This window comes from Mobula birostris, chromosome 23 (assembly GCF_030028105.1).
Source record: "Mobula birostris isolate sMobBir1 chromosome 23, sMobBir1.hap1, whole genome shotgun sequence".
NCBI classification, from domain to species: Eukaryota; Metazoa; Chordata; class Chondrichthyes; order Myliobatiformes; family Myliobatidae; genus Mobula; species Mobula birostris.
In genome coordinates, this window is record NC_092392.1 from 9,685,375 (window position 1) to 9,702,051 (window position 16,677).

The 16,677-nt window shown below is 42.8% G+C and overlaps 1 protein-coding gene across 15 annotated transcripts in view; it reads right to left on the reverse strand.

Moving 5' to 3' along the window:
* Positions 1-16,677, reverse strand: part of shank3a (SH3 and multiple ankyrin repeat domains 3a) — a 1,072,328-nt gene that overhangs the window by 497,410 nt on the left and 558,241 nt on the right. For all 15 annotated transcript variants that reach the window (XM_072241114.1, XM_072241121.1, XM_072241124.1 and 12 more), the window contains one exon: positions 736-802. In XM_072241114.1, coding sequence (XP_072097215.1) covers positions 736-802 — 67 coding nt within the window. The remainder of the gene's footprint in view (positions 1-735; positions 803-16,677) is intronic.

Genomic DNA, 16,677 nt, shown 5'->3' on the forward strand with positions numbered 1-16,677 from the left:
GACTATTTCAATGGTCTCCTGGTTTACTTTCCATATTTGTCCCAACATAAATTTGAACTACGTCTGCACACTTCTGCATTGGGTCCTTTAAGAGACTCCTGGACGGGTACATGGAGCTCAGAAAAATAGAGGGCTATGGGTAACCCTAAGTTATTTCTACGATAAGGACATGTTCAGCACAGCTTTATGGGCCGAAGTTTTATGTATTGTGCTGTAGGTTTTCTATGTTTCTATGTTTAATTTCTTGTAACTTATTCGCATCTGTGTATGGTGACACACAACGGCTCCAGGTCTTCTGCACGTTGTAAAATCCCTAACTTCAATTCACCACTGCCAGCATCTGCAGGAGGTGCTTCCTCAAGGAGGAAGCCTCTATCATCAGGGATCCCCAGCTCTGAGTCTGCTCTCTTGCTGCTACTATCAGGTAGAAGGTACAGCGGCTTTACGTCCCATGTAACCAGATTCAGGAACAGCTACTCCCCTACCAATCAGCATAATCCTGACCCGATCTCAGAATGGAGATCATGCAGGGGTATAAAGTGCATGGGAAAAGAACAGCAGAAAGATATACTAAATGATGCCAATAAAAGTGTAAATGAGCTGATGAAGTCAAAAGGACGGGTGTTATTGAGAGGAGTATATTTGAATGCACTTAAAGAGTCCTAGTAGTTAAGACTCCTTTTGTTTTAAATTCCGTGTTTACTTAAAATTCATGCAAACAAGTATTAAACTCACCAACATCAGATTCCTTGTGGTTCTTAATAATCTCTGCCAATTCAAAGTTCCCAGCTATAATAGCAACCTAAAGTGAAAAAGGAACACATTAAACGTTATTCAATGACCCTCAGTCCATTTAACAATATATGTATTGTTCTGTTTTGGTTCAATATTATTCACTTGTCAATGAGCCAATAGGTCATCAGCTTTCATTTCGATCTTTTAGAGTGTTTGAATCTTCAGGTGATCATACATATGTGGTTGGTCACGGTGCGGTAGAGAAAATGGTATATTGCTGCACTTCAAGGTAAAGGAGCAAGAAAAACATAAATAATGGCATAGATCTAGCACCAACGACCTCTTGCTGTTCGAAGTTTTAATTTAGTTTTACTTTGCAAACGATATTGGAAATGCTGTAGCTCTAACTTATTCACAAAGGGAACTTCAATCCTAACGTTAAATTAATTACTTTGTGTACTTTTCCCTGCTCTGTCCTAAGTGACATAACTCATTTTGCCAGATGTATGGAGGAGATCATTCTGACTGGTAGCATTGCCGTCTGGAATGGAGGCTCCAATGTGCAGGTGTGAGACAGGTTACAGAGGGTTGTAGGCTTGCCCAGCTCCATCCCGGTACAACCCCCCCCACCATTGAGAACATTATCAGAAGGCAGCATCCATCATTAAGGATTCTCCCCATAGGATATGCCCTCTTCTCTTTATAACCAGAGGGAAGAGGCCTAAAGACCTGCACTCAATACCTCATGAACAGCTTCTTCCTCTTCTCCATCAGATTTTCTAACCCGTGAACACCATCCCACTATTCCTCTTTTGTACTAATTGTTTAATTTTTGGCAACATAGTAATTTTTATGTTTTGCACTGTACTGCTTCCACAAAACAACAAATTCCACAACATATGTCAACGATAATCAACCCGATTTTGATTCTGACTCTGAATGTCATCATTTGCTAACTTGGTCATTCTTCAAATGGCAGACCGGCCTGGAAAGTGTATCTGAGCTCTGAGGCCTCTGTTGGTCAGGGTCGACCATGGATGTTGTGTCCGAGCTGTCTAGACACGCCAAGCCAGGGCCGTACGATATGGAGAGTAAGCTCCCCCTCTCCACACATCTGATGAAACCCAAAGGAATAGCTGAGACCAATACTGCAGTGTCACAGGTGTTTCCAGTCAATGATGAACTCAATGTATGACTACCTGAGGGATTCCAGCTCTGGATTTTTCCCTTGGGATTTATTTCTGAAGCCTTCCCCGTGAGTCAGTATATCTGCAAGTCAGTGGAGGTTTGAGATCAGAGTTTTCCTTCTTCTAGATGAGCTGCCAACCGTGGCTGATGAGTCCTATCTGCCTGAAGCGACTGTTTTTAAGGTACCAGTAACTTGCCTTTGCCTTTTCTCCTGTCAGTAGAAACAGTTCCGCTGGGCTTAGTAGCTAAACTACACATGACGCTCAGGAGCTGGACTTGGTTGTCAGAGGCTGTTTGAGGTGCATGCCATTGGGAGCATTTAATTGGCAGTGGGAGCTTATCACCATTACCACCCCTGGCTATAACAGCCTTATAGATATGGGAATTCAGTATAAGTTCAGGCTATACAAACTCTTGGGTCTTAATTAAAAATGTCATGACAGTTTTGCTTCCAATTTCAATGGTCCTGACGCTGAGATCACACGATGAGAGCAAATAAGGAAATCAATGGTCAGAATAGAAATGTTAATGAGACTGTTATTTAGTCTGAGTTCCCAAATGTTTAAGAGCATGCTATTATTAATAGCAAAGAAGTTTACTCAGGTTTTATCAGGAAGAATCAACAACTGTGCAATTGAGCAAGGGAAGATATGGAGACAGTAAATACACTTCTGTCCCAGGAACAGATTGATCTGTTTTGCTATTCCCACTCACACAGGCCACATATTGAGAAATGCAGAGAAAATGCTTTCAAATCTTCAAGCAAATAAAATGAAATGCAAAGTATTTTCTCACACTGACTGCAACACAAATAATTAATAGCAGCAAAAATCGGCCAGGAAAGGAAAATTAGTTGCCTCAGCTAAATCAATGAAGTCGAAAATGTCATGAAATTACAGCTGCTTCTCCTTCCTGACTGCTGACTTAGCAGTTCCATTTGAAACAAGGGCAATTTGTTGGCCTCGAAGTTAGTACTTGGGAAAGCCAGAAAGTCACTTCTCACATCCAAGGGCAAAGTCACCGAGTTGTAGAAAACTACAGCAGAGAAACAAGCCCTTCAGTCCATCCAATTTGTGCTGAATCACAAACTGTGTACTCCCATCAACCTGCACCTAGATCATAGGCCTTCATACCTCTCCTAACCACGTACCTATCCAAACTTCCCTTAACCTTGAAGTTGAAATCGCACCCATCACTTGCACTGGCAGCTCGTTCCACACTCTCACCACCCTCTGAGTGAAAAAATTTCCCCTCATGTTCCCTTTAAACTTTTTATCTTTCATCCTTAACCATGACCTCTAGGTCTAGTCCCACCCAATCTCAGTGGAAAAAGCCTGCTTGCATTTATCCTATCTATACCCCTCATAATTTTGTATACTTCTGTCAAACCTCCCCTCATTCTCCTACATAATAAGGAATATAGTTCTAACCTACTCATCCTTCTCCTAACTCAGGTCCTCCAGACCCGGCAACATCCCTGTAAATTTTCTTTGTACTCTTTCAATCTTATTAACATCTTTCCTGTAATTTAGAACAAAAATACCTTGGACAGGGAAGAAGTAAATAGCAGACTGTAGAACTCAATGACTGTTCCTAAATTCCTGGCCTACAAACAGAGAAAAAACTAATTTTAAGTACAAAAGGAGCAAAATTTGGGCTATGGGCTACATTTACCTAATCAGTGCTGTCCAACCATAGACGACTTTCCTATTCAAACTTTAAAGGGGATCTGAGGGATATGGTTTTACACAGAGAGTGATTGATACCACTAATCAGCTACTGGAGGAGATGATGAAATTATATGCAAATACTGCTTTCAAGAAGCACTTTAATAGAAACTAAATAGGCACAACAAAGAAAAATATAGTTGTAATGCAGGGAAATAGAATTAGTATAAATGGAAGCAATCTTATTGGTATATACTCCATCTACAGAGTCTAAAACTAGGGTTTGCATCTCAAAATGAGGGATAGGCCATTTAAAACTGACGGAGGAGGAATTTCATGAATTCTCAATTCCAAAGAAATTACTCGATAACAGTGTTTGAAACATAGTAGATGTTTTAATACTAAAGGAATCAATGTATTTGTGGATAGGGCCAGAAAATTGATTGAATTGAATTGAATTGACTTTATTTCTTACATCCTTCACAAACATGAGGAGTACGTTATCTCTCCGAAAACTGTATTTATAATCGAAGATCAGTCATGATATTGTTGAATGGAAAGGCTCAAGGAATAAATGCTCTATTTCTTATGTTTTCTTTGTCAAAAGCATCTTACTCTTTAGCAACCACTTGTTAACGTCTTTATCATGTGAACTACATTTAAAATTAAATCTTTAATATAAACAACCAAATGCAAAAAAAAAACTACTAAATCTTGTAGAACCCCATTGGTTAATAGTTTTTCAGAAACAGGAATACCTCTCAGTAACTATTTCCCACTGCAACTGAATATCATCAAATATATAATGCCGGTGCTAAAATCTGAAAAAAGTAGAAAATGCTAGAAATGCAAATTGCCTTCATCATCTTCTTTTTGTTACCCTCTTTCTGCCATCAAGCCAATTTTGTATCCAACTTGCCGATCTCCATGTCCCACCTCCTTTCCTAAAACAAAATCCAAAATTCCACCATTCAAAAGCTCTACCTGTTGGGTTGACAACATACTAAGATAATTCTCCTGAAAGCAGTTTAGAAATACTGTAGAGTCAATGCCTATCCAACCCACAGTATTCAGTTAATATTGCCCTCTACCACTGCCCTAGTGATTTTGCACTGTCAAAAAATTTGCACCAACAGTATGATTATGCATTTTTGTGCTTTAGTTCAACCCATTTCACCCGGTTTGATGATCCTTTAAACATATCCTCCTTTTTCATATTCCACGTGGCCTTGGGAGCAACCTAGAGTTCACTGCATTTGAGGCCTTGCTCTTTAATCTGCTCATCTCAGTTACTACCTGATATGAATGATGACCTGTAGATGTTCATTCTCCCCATGCAGAACTTTCCGCAGCTGCTCAGTTATGTCTAAGGCACGACCCCAGGGAAACAACAATCCACACTGGAATCACTAATGTAATTGCATTTCTGCTTTCCCTTCCTTGTACAACCAAAGTACCCAAAATGCTCTAATATTAGCATAATATCATAATATCAGCAAGATACTTGGTAGTGTGGAGGAGCAGAGAGATCTGGTGGTACATGTCCACAGATCCCTGAAAGTTGCCTCACAAGTAGATAGGGTAGTTAAGAAAGCTTATGGGGTGTTAGCTTTCATAAGTCGAGGGACAGAGTTTAAGAGTCGCGATGTAATGATGCAGCTCTATAAAACTCTGGTTAGGCCACACTTGGAGTATTGTGTCCAGTTCTGGTCGCCTCACTATAGGAAGGATCTGGAAGCATTGGAAAGGGTACAGAGGAGATTTACCAGGATGCTGCCTGGTTTAGAGAGTATGGATTATGATCAGAGATTAAGGGAGCTAGGGCTTTACTCTTTGGAGAGCAGGAGGATGAGAGGTATACAAGATATTAAGAGGAATAGATAGAGTTGATAGCCAGCGCCACTTCCCCAAGGCACCACTGCTCAATACAAGGGGACATGGCTTTAAGGTAAGGGGTGGGAAGTTCAAGGGGGATATTAGAGGAAGGTTTTTTACTCAGAGAGTGGTTGGTGCATGGAATACACTGCCTGAGTCAGTGGTGGAGGCAGATACACTAGTGAAGTTTAAGAGACTACTAGGCAGGTATATGGAGGAATTTAAGGTGGGGGGTTATATGGCAGGCAGGGTTTGAGGGTCAGCACAACGATGTGGGCTGAAGGGCCTGTACTATGCTGTACTATTCTATGTTCTACGTTCTATATAATAGCAACCCAGACACTCGACTTCTGGCTTCTGGGATCTGGTACAATTGATCTTTTTCTCTAACAGTGAGGGGATCTCAATGGAACAATTTTATTGAATGATGTGACAGATCTAATTTAGAATCTGTAAAATTGTACCAGAAACAGTAAGCAACTCTTGAGTCGTAAAATGGTAGGAATATCAGCAAGAGAAACATAACAGAGGTGTGTGGGTGATTTAGAATGTTCTGAGCTCCAGCAAACACTAAGAGTGTAAGATGACTCAAATGAGAGGCAGGATGTGTTCAAGTTATGTTGTCCTCAATCCACTGAGAAGGTGTGCTTTAGTGGAATTAAATTGCTGTTCCTATCTTTGTGTTCTGCAACAATCTCATACTTACAATTATTTACAAGAATAAGTCAGATAGTCCTGAGACTCCATCATCCAATGTCCAAGTGGATTGTTTATCTCACAAAAGAGATTTAACTGTGCTTGGCGGGTAAGTGCAATCTGGCCAATTAAAGACAAACTGAGCACTGCTAGATGAGCATTGACTCCAGTCAAATTGTCACCTTAAAGGAGTTACAGACAACCATTAAATTGGATTTAAAATTATATTGTTCCTGTTGTGATTTTAATTTAAATTTTCCGGAGGGAGAGGGTTGTAAGTGTAACGTGCTGGGAAAGGGTTCACTGCTAATGTAATGATTTGTCTGTATCCGCAGTATTTGGGTGATGACTTGAGATAACAGCGGCTGTGGAATGTGCGCTGGCCAATGATGGGAGGTGTTTTTCTTTCTTATGTACCCGAGAGAAGGGATTTCGCAGTCTTCTGTCGGTGAGAGATGAAGAGAGAAGGGATTTCGCAGTCTTCTGTCGGTGAGAGATGAAGAGAGAAGGGATTTCGCAGTCTTCTGTCGGTGAGAGATGAAGAGAGAAGGGATTTTGCGGTCTTCTGTCGGTGAGAGATGAAGAGAGAAGGGATTTCGCGGTCTTCTGTCGGTGTGAGATGAAGAGAGAAGGGATTTCGCAGTCTTCTGTCGGTGAGAGATGAAGAGAGAAGGGATTTCGCGGTCTTCTGTCGGTGAGAGATGAAGAGAGAAGGGATTTCGCGGTCTTCTGTCGGTGAGAGATGAGAGAAGGGATTTCGCAGTCTTCTGTCGGTGAGAGATGAAGAGAGAGGACGCGAGTGGAGAGAGTTGGTAGATTGCAGGACAGAGTGGACATGGAGTGAGGGTCCAGGAGTCGACAACACTTGGAAGAGGTCGATGGGGAATGAATGAATGGAAAGTCGTGAGCTCCAACATGCACATTAGACTGTTTTCTTAAAATGGGCCCTTTTTCTTTCTGTTTTCGTTACTAACCCTATGGTCAAATAAAGAATTATAAAGCTCAGTCGTCTAATTGCATATGGTGTAGTGTCTGATATTTTGTGGTACGAATTTGTAACAGGGCAACACATCACACAGCATCCACACAAATGACATTTCTCAGTTTGGCTGGGCTGGAGGCTGTCTTCCCCTAGACAAACGCATGCGGGCCGAACCGGAGGGTTACAATTGTGGCGGCTCGTCCGGGATTGATTCCATTGGATGTTGTGTGATTCTGCTGAGCATTGAACCAGTGGGTGGTGTGTTTAAGTCTGTGCTGGTATGGATGCTGCTGGGGTGGAGAGGTTGTGTGCCTCCATGAGGTTACCGGTAACTAATGCGTACGTGTTGAGTGGGATGGATATTCATACCCCCCATGAATTGTTAATTCAACTTTTGAGTACTGTTAAAGCTGTTGGCAAAGTTGCGATTGCCGGGCGGAGGTTTTATAAAATGGAGGGCACAGACCTTGCTTTAGTTCAGACTAGCGTTGACGTAATAGCAGTGGAACTGTCCGCTACTATCGGTGCCCCAGGTGAGGCGGGGCCACAGCTTGTCCATACTGTCAGGGAGGTGAGGAGTATAACAGAGTGCGGGGCCCCTGGATGTGGTGTGTATGGATTTCCTGTCAATAGATCCTGATGCCAGCAACACGGTGAATGTCTTCGTCATCCCTGATTACTGCACCAGATATAAGCAGTCTTTTCCTACCAAGGACCAGAGGGTGTCCATGGTAGCCAAAGGTTTATGGGAGCAGTATTTCATTTATTATGGTCTCCCCAGGCGGATACATGGTGATCAGGGACAGGATTTAGAGAGGCCACTCATCCATGAGTTACTGGGCAGGCTTGGAGTAGAGAAGTCGAGGACAACTCTCTACTATCTGCTGGGTGATCCCCAGCCCGAGAAGTTTAATTTACCCTTACTAGAGTTGCTCGGGACCTTGGAGATCAGCAAGAAAAGTAGGTGGAGTCAATATATCAGATATCTGGTCCACAGTTACAACTGGACCTGAAATGAAGCTACCGGGTACTCGCCGTACTATCTGATGTTTGGACACGAGGCAAGGTTGCCCATTGACCTTTGTTTTGGGACGGACGAGGGCGACTTACCACCGAAGACTTATCTGAAGTATGTGTCTGATATGAGAAGAGAGCTGAAAAGGGCTTATGAATTAGCTGGGTTCACGGCTGCCAAGCAGAATCAAGGGAATAAGAAGTATGATCAAAAGGTGAGGTTCACCCAACTCCAGCTGGGAGACCAAGTCCTCATAAGGAATTTGGGGCTACCTGGGAAGCATAAGTTGGCTGACTGCTGGACGGCTCAGCCCTGTGTGGTGGAGAGTCAGATGCCAAACCTACCCGTTTTCCGGGTGAAACCAGAGGATGCAAATGGGTCTGTCAAGATTCTCCATCAGAACCACCTTCTGCCTCTGGGACAAGAGGTGCAGGTTGACCCAGAGCCCGACCTGGAGCCTACACCTAGTAAGAGGGCTCTGCGGAAACGTGGGGCGACTGCAGAACCAACAGCAGGAGAAGTTGAGCCGCTCCCCCCCAACTCCTGAGAGGAATACTGTTTTGGAGGATAAGGACCTGGAGGTGTGATATATGCTGCCCATTGATTGAGGAGGAGACTCCTGGCTGTTCTCCTGCTGTCAGGTGAAATCGGGTAGGGGGCGGGGGGCTATCTTTGCACAGCCTGGGTTGCAGCAGGACCCTGCAAGGGATGAAGTGGGGCCTGGCCAAGGGACAGAGAGGTCCGAGTTGCAAGTGAGCACGAGTGAGAGGCCGGGGGAGGCCTCACCCGGTAGACGAGAAGTATCCCCAGTTGCGTTAGAACTTGAAGAGTTATATGAGCGGGAACAGATATCTCAGAGAATTAGGAGACCACCGGATAGGCTGGCCTATGCAGCATTGGGGTTACAGAGTGTGGTCCCTACCGCTTTGGGGAGCTATGTCACTAACTTTTACACTTGGGTCAGACTTTGTGTTTTGCAAGAAGGGCTGGCAAATAATCACAATGTCATGAGGACATGACTAACTTTGGTGGGGGGAGAGTGTAACACCCTGGGAAAGGGTTCACTGCTAATGCAATGATTTATCTGTACCTGCAGTGTTTGGGTTATGACTAGAGATAACGGGGGCTGTGGAATGTGCGCTGGCCAATGATGGGAGGAGTTTTTCTTTCCTATGTGCCCGAGAGAAGGGATTTCGCGGTCTTCTGTCGGCAAGAGATGAAGAAAGAAGACGCGGGTGGAGAGAGTTGGTAGACAGCAGGACGGAGTGGACTTGAAGTGAGGGTCCAGAGGTCGATGACACTCGGAGGAGGTTGATGGATGGATGGATGGAAAATCGTGAGCTCCAACATGCACTTTAGACTGTTTCATTAAAATGGGTCTTTTTTCTTTTCGCTTTCTTTACTAACCCAAGTCAATTTAAGAATGATAAAGCTCACTCATTTAATTGCATATGGTGTATTGTCTGAGGTTTTGTTGTACAGATTTGTAACAGGGTAACACATCATGCAGCATCCACACAAACAAGATTTCTCATGTTTGGTTGGGCCAGAGGCTATCTTCCCCTAGACGAACGCATGCTGGCCAAACCGGAGGGTTACATAAGGATTGTCAGAACTTTCTGATTTTGTTCTCCTGAGACAAATGTCATCTATTGCCAAAAATGAGCAAAGGAAACAATCTGAGTTGTGCACTTCCAACTTGGTCTTATTCAGAGGAACTGATTAGAAACAGTGGATTTGAAGCTTGAAATGTTATCAACAGAGGGATTGATTTGATGAGGACAAACAGTTATAGATGTGCACGTGGATTTGTTGGTAGATCATATTTTGCTGCATATTCTTGTTAGAAAACTGCAAAGTTAATTTCTGTATATTATGCTTGTAATTTCTATGAGAACTGATAACATTTATATTTCTGTCTTATAAAAGTCACAGGTAAAAATCTAAAACAATGTAGGACTTTGTGAAAGGAAAGGACAAGGGGGACATCCTTTAGGGTTTACAATAGGGACAGCAGATAGGGATACAAAACAGTTTTCAAAAAAAAACTTGTTTAAATATAAAGAAAAATCTGTAATCAGCTTTGGAGTTAAAAACCATCACAGAGACAGGTTGCTGGGCCTTGACGGAGACCTGCTGCTGGGCATTAATGGAGCACAGGCTGCTGGGCCTCAATCGGACACAGGCTGCTGGGCATCAATGGAAACGGGCTGCTGGGCAACGACGGAGACAGGCTGCTGGGCATCGACGGAGACAGGCTGCTGGGCATCAATGGAGACAGGCAGCTGGGCCTCGGCAGAGACAGGCTGCTGGGCATCAATGGAGACAGGCTTGCAGGGCTTCGACAGAGCCCCAGATGCCTATTGAACATCAAACTGAAGAGTCCTTGAAAGAGTCTAGGAGCATTCAGTTTAGTTCACTTTAGTGTTGTGTCATTTGTTGACTTCAGGCTGCAGAACCGGACTGCCCCAATCAAAATCGTGCAAAATAGAAATTTTAAAAAGAAGTAACCAGAAACCAGAAACACATAAAACATGAACTGCAAAGTACTGTAAAAATGAGTTCAATCCACAAACCATGCTGATCAAACCTTGCCCAAGACCCAAGGCAATAAGACCATAAGACATAGGAGCAGAATTAGGCCATTCCACCCAGCAAGTTTGTTCTACCATTAGTGGGAGCACAGGGCTACATTATTAGGCCACAACATGAGTAGAATCAGGGTAGTTTCTTCAATTTCAGGGCACAATCACATGGCTCAAATGAGATTACCCAACTAATTTCATGCAAGAATTCCCTATGTAAGATTAAAGATCCCTTCTCTTAGATAAACAAAGTCTTTTTGTTAATTAGAACAGCCCCATAAATGATGAGTTCATTCAATCCTGGTGGTTCTGGGATTACCTTAATTTTCCACTGATAGGATAAATTCGTTCTGAGGTGGCCAATCTAAAGAAAGTGGAAAAGTCTTGCTAATGAGAACCCCTGGTGGAACCGTTTGGTTACTGCCATCCACCTATCCTCTTTCATCTTCCCCTGTCATAGAGTCATAGGGCTATATAGCACAGAAAACAGATGCCTCCTCCCAGCTCATTCATGTGGCCAACCGAGCTAGTCCCATTTGCCTGCGTTTTGCCCATACCCCACTAACTGAGCTAGTCCCATTTGCCTATGTTTTGTCCATACCCCACTAGAACCTTCCCATCCATGCACAAGTCTCATTATGTGGTCCAACTCCTATCCTCGAACAGAGGTCTTATGTCTTAGACCTCTCATTTAGAAGAATCTAATACTAAATACACTTAACCTATTAATATCTTTAAGAACATTCTATCTTTCAGTGAGATCTCCTGTCATTTTTCTGAGTTTTAAAGAATAAAGCCCCAGTTTACTTAATCTTTCTTCATTTGGGGATCCTGCTAACTCTGAATCTTTGTGCCATAGCATCAATGATAATTATATTCTTTTTTAAAGAAATACAGTGCATAATAGGTCATTCTGGCCCTTCCGAGCTACACCACCCAGCAACCTACGATTTAACCCCAGCCTAATCACAAGACAATTTACAATGATCAATTAACCTACTAACCAGTACATCTTTAGACTATGGGAGAAAACCAGAGAAATTGGAGCAAACCCATGCATTCCACGGGGAGGACGTACACATTCCTTACAGAAGACTCTGGGCTTGAACTCTAAACTCCAATGCCCTGAGCTGTCATAGCGTCATGCTAAACATAACACAATTGTGGCACATTTCTTCAGTACGAGACCAAAACTGTTTTCCACGTGCAATCTCACCCAGGTCCTATGTGACTGCAATAATGTTTCCTTACTCCTGTAATCAAATCCTCATAATTGTACATTTCTCCTACATATTGGCCTTCATTGACTTATACACAAAGAACATTCACGAGGAACAAAATACCAACACAACCCAATCTTTCACCATTTAAAAAAATATTCTATTTTTATTATGCATATTGAAGTGGATGACATACCTCATCGCTTGCCAGCCTGAGAAAGATCCTTTATTGCTGCACGTATCACTGCTGTTCAATAAGCACTTATCAATCCCTCATCTGAAGATTACCAAAAATCCAACTAGGTAAAGAGACTACATACATTCATTGCCTCTTAATATTTCATTGAACATAGAATAGTACAGCACAGTACAGGCCCTTCGGCCCACAATGTTGTGCCAACCCTTAAACCCTGCCTCCCATATAACCCCCCCATCTCAAATTCCTCCATATACCTGTCTAGTAGCCTCTTAAACTTCACTAGTGTATTTGCCTCCACCACTGACTCAGGCAGTGCATTCCACGCACCAACCACTCTCTGAGTAAAAAACCTTCCTCTAATATCCCCCTTGAACTTCCCACCCCTTACCTTAAAGCCATGTCGTCTTGTATTGAGCAGTGGTGCCCTGGGGAAGGGGTGCTGGCTGTCCACTCTGTCTATCAATCTATCAGCATTTAGAATCATGCCGATTCTAAATCCTTCCAATATTCACTTCAGTGCATTCTGTTATGACATCTTCATTTTAGATTCCAGAATATTTCTTCCCATTGTGATTTAAGTACTTATTTCCAAACCCCTCTTTCTCTATGGAGCAGACCATAATATAACATCAGATAATACAACTTTACTATTTGTGGGAGCTGATGAGGTTTCTATGTTGTAAGTTTGCACAACAAAAATACATCATTGTCTGTAAGACATGTTGGTACATGAAAGGACAATCTTACGAAAATCTGTTCGACTGTTAGTCCAAACAGCCGTCTCTTCCATTGGTTCATCTACAACTTTCCGTTCTCTTTTTTTCTTCTTTTTGCAGTTACTCACATGCTTTCATCATTAAAAAAAAATGTTCTTACTATCTTCTGTCCCAGCATTTATCTACACAAGTCTGACACCTTTCAATTTCTCTCATTTTTTTTTCATCCAAACCTCTAAACTTTCTTCTCATCTCTTCCCATTTTTATTCCTCTTTTTATCGGTGCTGCTCAGCCCACTTCTATCCAGTGTCATGGATTCATTTTCATTCTCTCTCTCAGTTTCATGTCTTCTTCCATTCTGTGAGGGTGTGTGTGTTTGTCTTGCTTAGTTTCCATTTCTCTATCGCATGTTTTCTGAAGGATAAAGTGTCATTGCAACTTGTTCAATCATGCAAAGATACATCTGAAAGAGTTATTCATCATTTGGGGAATTTCAATATTCTGAGCAACATGCTTCACAAACTGCAGCTAAAAATATCCAGATACTTATAACAATTATTGTCACATAATTTGTGCTGTGTAACTTTTTATATGATCTAGCGACTGAAATTCTCCAAATTGTCCACTTTAGCATCTGCATTGTCACTTACCTCTAAAATTATTGCAAGCTATGTAATGTCTCATAAAACAAGTATACATAATTTGGTATAATAGATCCATCCTTAAAGTCCAGATTAAATACAAATCTAACTATCAAATTATTAGTTGTAATGTCTGGATTTCAATTTGTCATCTGTATAATGCAAAGGACAGTCTTTTACAAAGATCTCCCAGAGTGAGATTAATTTCTGCTGATAACTGTGAAAATCTGATTGTGATTCAACAAGGGCAAGAACACCAAGACCTTGCTATGTGTGATCTCTTCCCATGGGCTGAGACAGAGAGCGAGAACAACAGACAGAGAGGCACAGGAGATGAGGACAAAGAAATCGAGAAAGAGACAGGGCAGGAGAAAGACAGGTAGAGAGAGGGTGAGAGAGAGAGAGGAGAGGAAAAGAAGGAGGGTGTGAGGGGAAAAAATATGGAGATAGTACCAGGAAATATGGAGAGCAAATGAGAAGGGGGTGAAAGAAGAGGGTTGTAGGTAGAGGGGATTGGAGAAAGAGAAGAGTGTGTGTGTGTGTGTGTGTGTGTGTGTGTGTGTGTGTGTGTGTGTGAGTGTGTGTGTGTGTGTCTCTGTGTGTGCGTGAGAGCATGTGTGTGTGTGTGAGAGCATGTGTGTGTGTGAGTGCACGTGTGTGAATGTGTGTGTGTGGTTTGTGTGTGTTTGTGTGTGTGTGTAGAGGAAGAGTATGGGGTTGAGTAAGAGTGTGGAGGGGAAGGACAGAATGATGGGAAGGAGGAGAGAACAAAGGAGAGGAGGGGAGGGGAAGACAAGGGGGAAGGGAGCAAGGGAGAATGTGTGAGGTATGGTGGGTCACAAATAAGGTTGAGGAAGAGAGGAGTGTGAGAAAGGAGGACGATAGAAAGGGGGCAGAAGAAGAGAAAAGAAGACTGAGAATGGGGAGAAGGAGAGACTGGTGGGAAAAGGAGAGAGCAGTCAAAGAGGTGGGTTGAAGAATTGGGGGGAGGAATGGAAGAAGGAAGGCAGGAGGAGGAATGGGAAAGTGGAATGGAGACAGGAAAGGTGGAGAAAAGTGGGGAGGAATGAAGGGCAGGCAGAGAGAAGGAGAGGGAAGGAGGAGGGGAAAGAGCAGGGGAGGGAGGAGGGGCAGTAAGGGGGAAGAAGCAGGGACAGCAGTAGAGGAAGGGGGACAAAGGGGAGGAGAGAGGGAGAGAGGAGGGAGGACGAACGGGGGTAAGGAAGGGGCAGGGTTGGGAAAGAGAAGGGGAGGAGAGGGGGAAGAGAATGGGAGGAGAAGGGGAGGAGAGGGGTGGAGGAGGGGGTAGGAGGGGGAAGTAGGAGAGGGGAGGAAGAGTGGGAGGAGGAGGAGGGAGGAGGAGGGGGGAGGAGGGAGGAGGAGGGGGAAGGAGGGAGAAGGAGGGAGGAGGAGGGGGGAGTTGGAGGGGGGAAGAGAAGGGGGAGAAGAAAGGGGAAGAGGAAGGGGAGGAGAAGGGGGAGCTAAGAGGGGAAGATATCCCTGCACAGCTTTAAGTTGTGTCAGTTGTTAAGACAAATTACACATTTCACAGTATGTAAATATCATCAACTCAGAGTAATAGAGGAGTACAACACATATAGTCCATGCCGAATCCTTTTAAGCTGCCTACTCCTATCGACCTGCACCAGGACCATACCTCTCCATACCCGTACTATCCATGTACCTTCTCCTAAACGTTGAAATCGAGCTCGCATGCACCACTTGTGCTGGCAGCTCATTCCACACTCTCATGACCCTCTGAGTGAAGAAGTTTTCCCTCATGTTCCCCTTAAACTTTTCACCTTTCACCTGTAACCCACAACCTCGGGTTGTAGTTCCACCCAATCTCAGTGGAAAAAGCCTGCTTAAATTTACCTTATCTATACCCCTCATTGTTGATGCACAATAAGATTAAAGAACTAACGGGGAAATTACCTTGCTCAGCAAGTGGATGCATCAAGGCAAAAGACGGCAGCTTAATTATGAACAAAGAGGAAATCCTAAACAGATGGACATAATATATAAAAGAACTTTTTGAAGACCAAAGAGGAGAAAAACCAAACATAAAGAAGAATCCTGAAGGACCTAGCATTCTAAAATCAGAAATTCGAGCCCCCATAAATAAAACAAAACATAACAGAGCAACTGGTCCAGGCAACATCGCTGTTGAAATGATACTGGCTTTAGAAGATTTTGGAATAGAGAAAATAACAGAAATAGCAAATGAAATCTATGATCATGGGGAGATACCTGATGATTTAAGTAAATCAGTGTTCATCACACTTCCAAAGAAAGAGGGAGCAACAGAATGTGAGTTACATCGTACAGTAAGCCTGATGAGCCACGTGGCAAAAATTATTCTCAGAGTAATCATGATGAGAGCAAGACGCTGCATAAAACCAGAAATCAGTAAAGAACAATACGGCTTTGTGGAAAACACTGGAACCAGAAATGCAATTTTCATGCTAGGGATGATCTGTGAACGAGCCATCCAGGTACAGAAGGACATCTACCTATGATTCATTGACTATATAAAAGCTTTTGACACTGTCCGACAGCAAGATCTTCTGGAATGCTTGAAGATCTTGACATAGATGGGAAAGATATACATTTCTTAAGAGACTTATACTGGGACCAGACAGCATCCATCAGAATAGATGGAGAAGTGAGTGAGTATGTGAATATCATGAGAGGAGTCAAGCAAGGTTGTGTCTTTTTGCTAGACTTATTCAACCTGTATAGTGAAAATATCTTGAGAAGTATCAAAGACATCAAAGGATTCACAATTGGAGGCCATGATATAAATAACATCAGATATGCTGATGACATCGTACTAATAGCTGACTCAGAAACAAAACTTCAAGAACTACTCACTATAGTGGCAGCAGAAATTAATCGCAGAGGCCTCTCAATCAACACCAAGAAGACAGAAAGTATGGTCATCTCCAGAAAGACAAACATCCCACAATGTGTGATCAAGATCAGAAATATAAACATCAAACAAGTCAACAAATTCAAATATCTTGGCAGCCTAATAACAAGTAATGGTAGGTGCAACACAGATATCAAATACAGAATAGCAATGGCGAAAGAAGCTTTCCAAAAAATGAAGACCATATTAACAGACAGAAAGATAAGCACGTACACTAAAAACAGA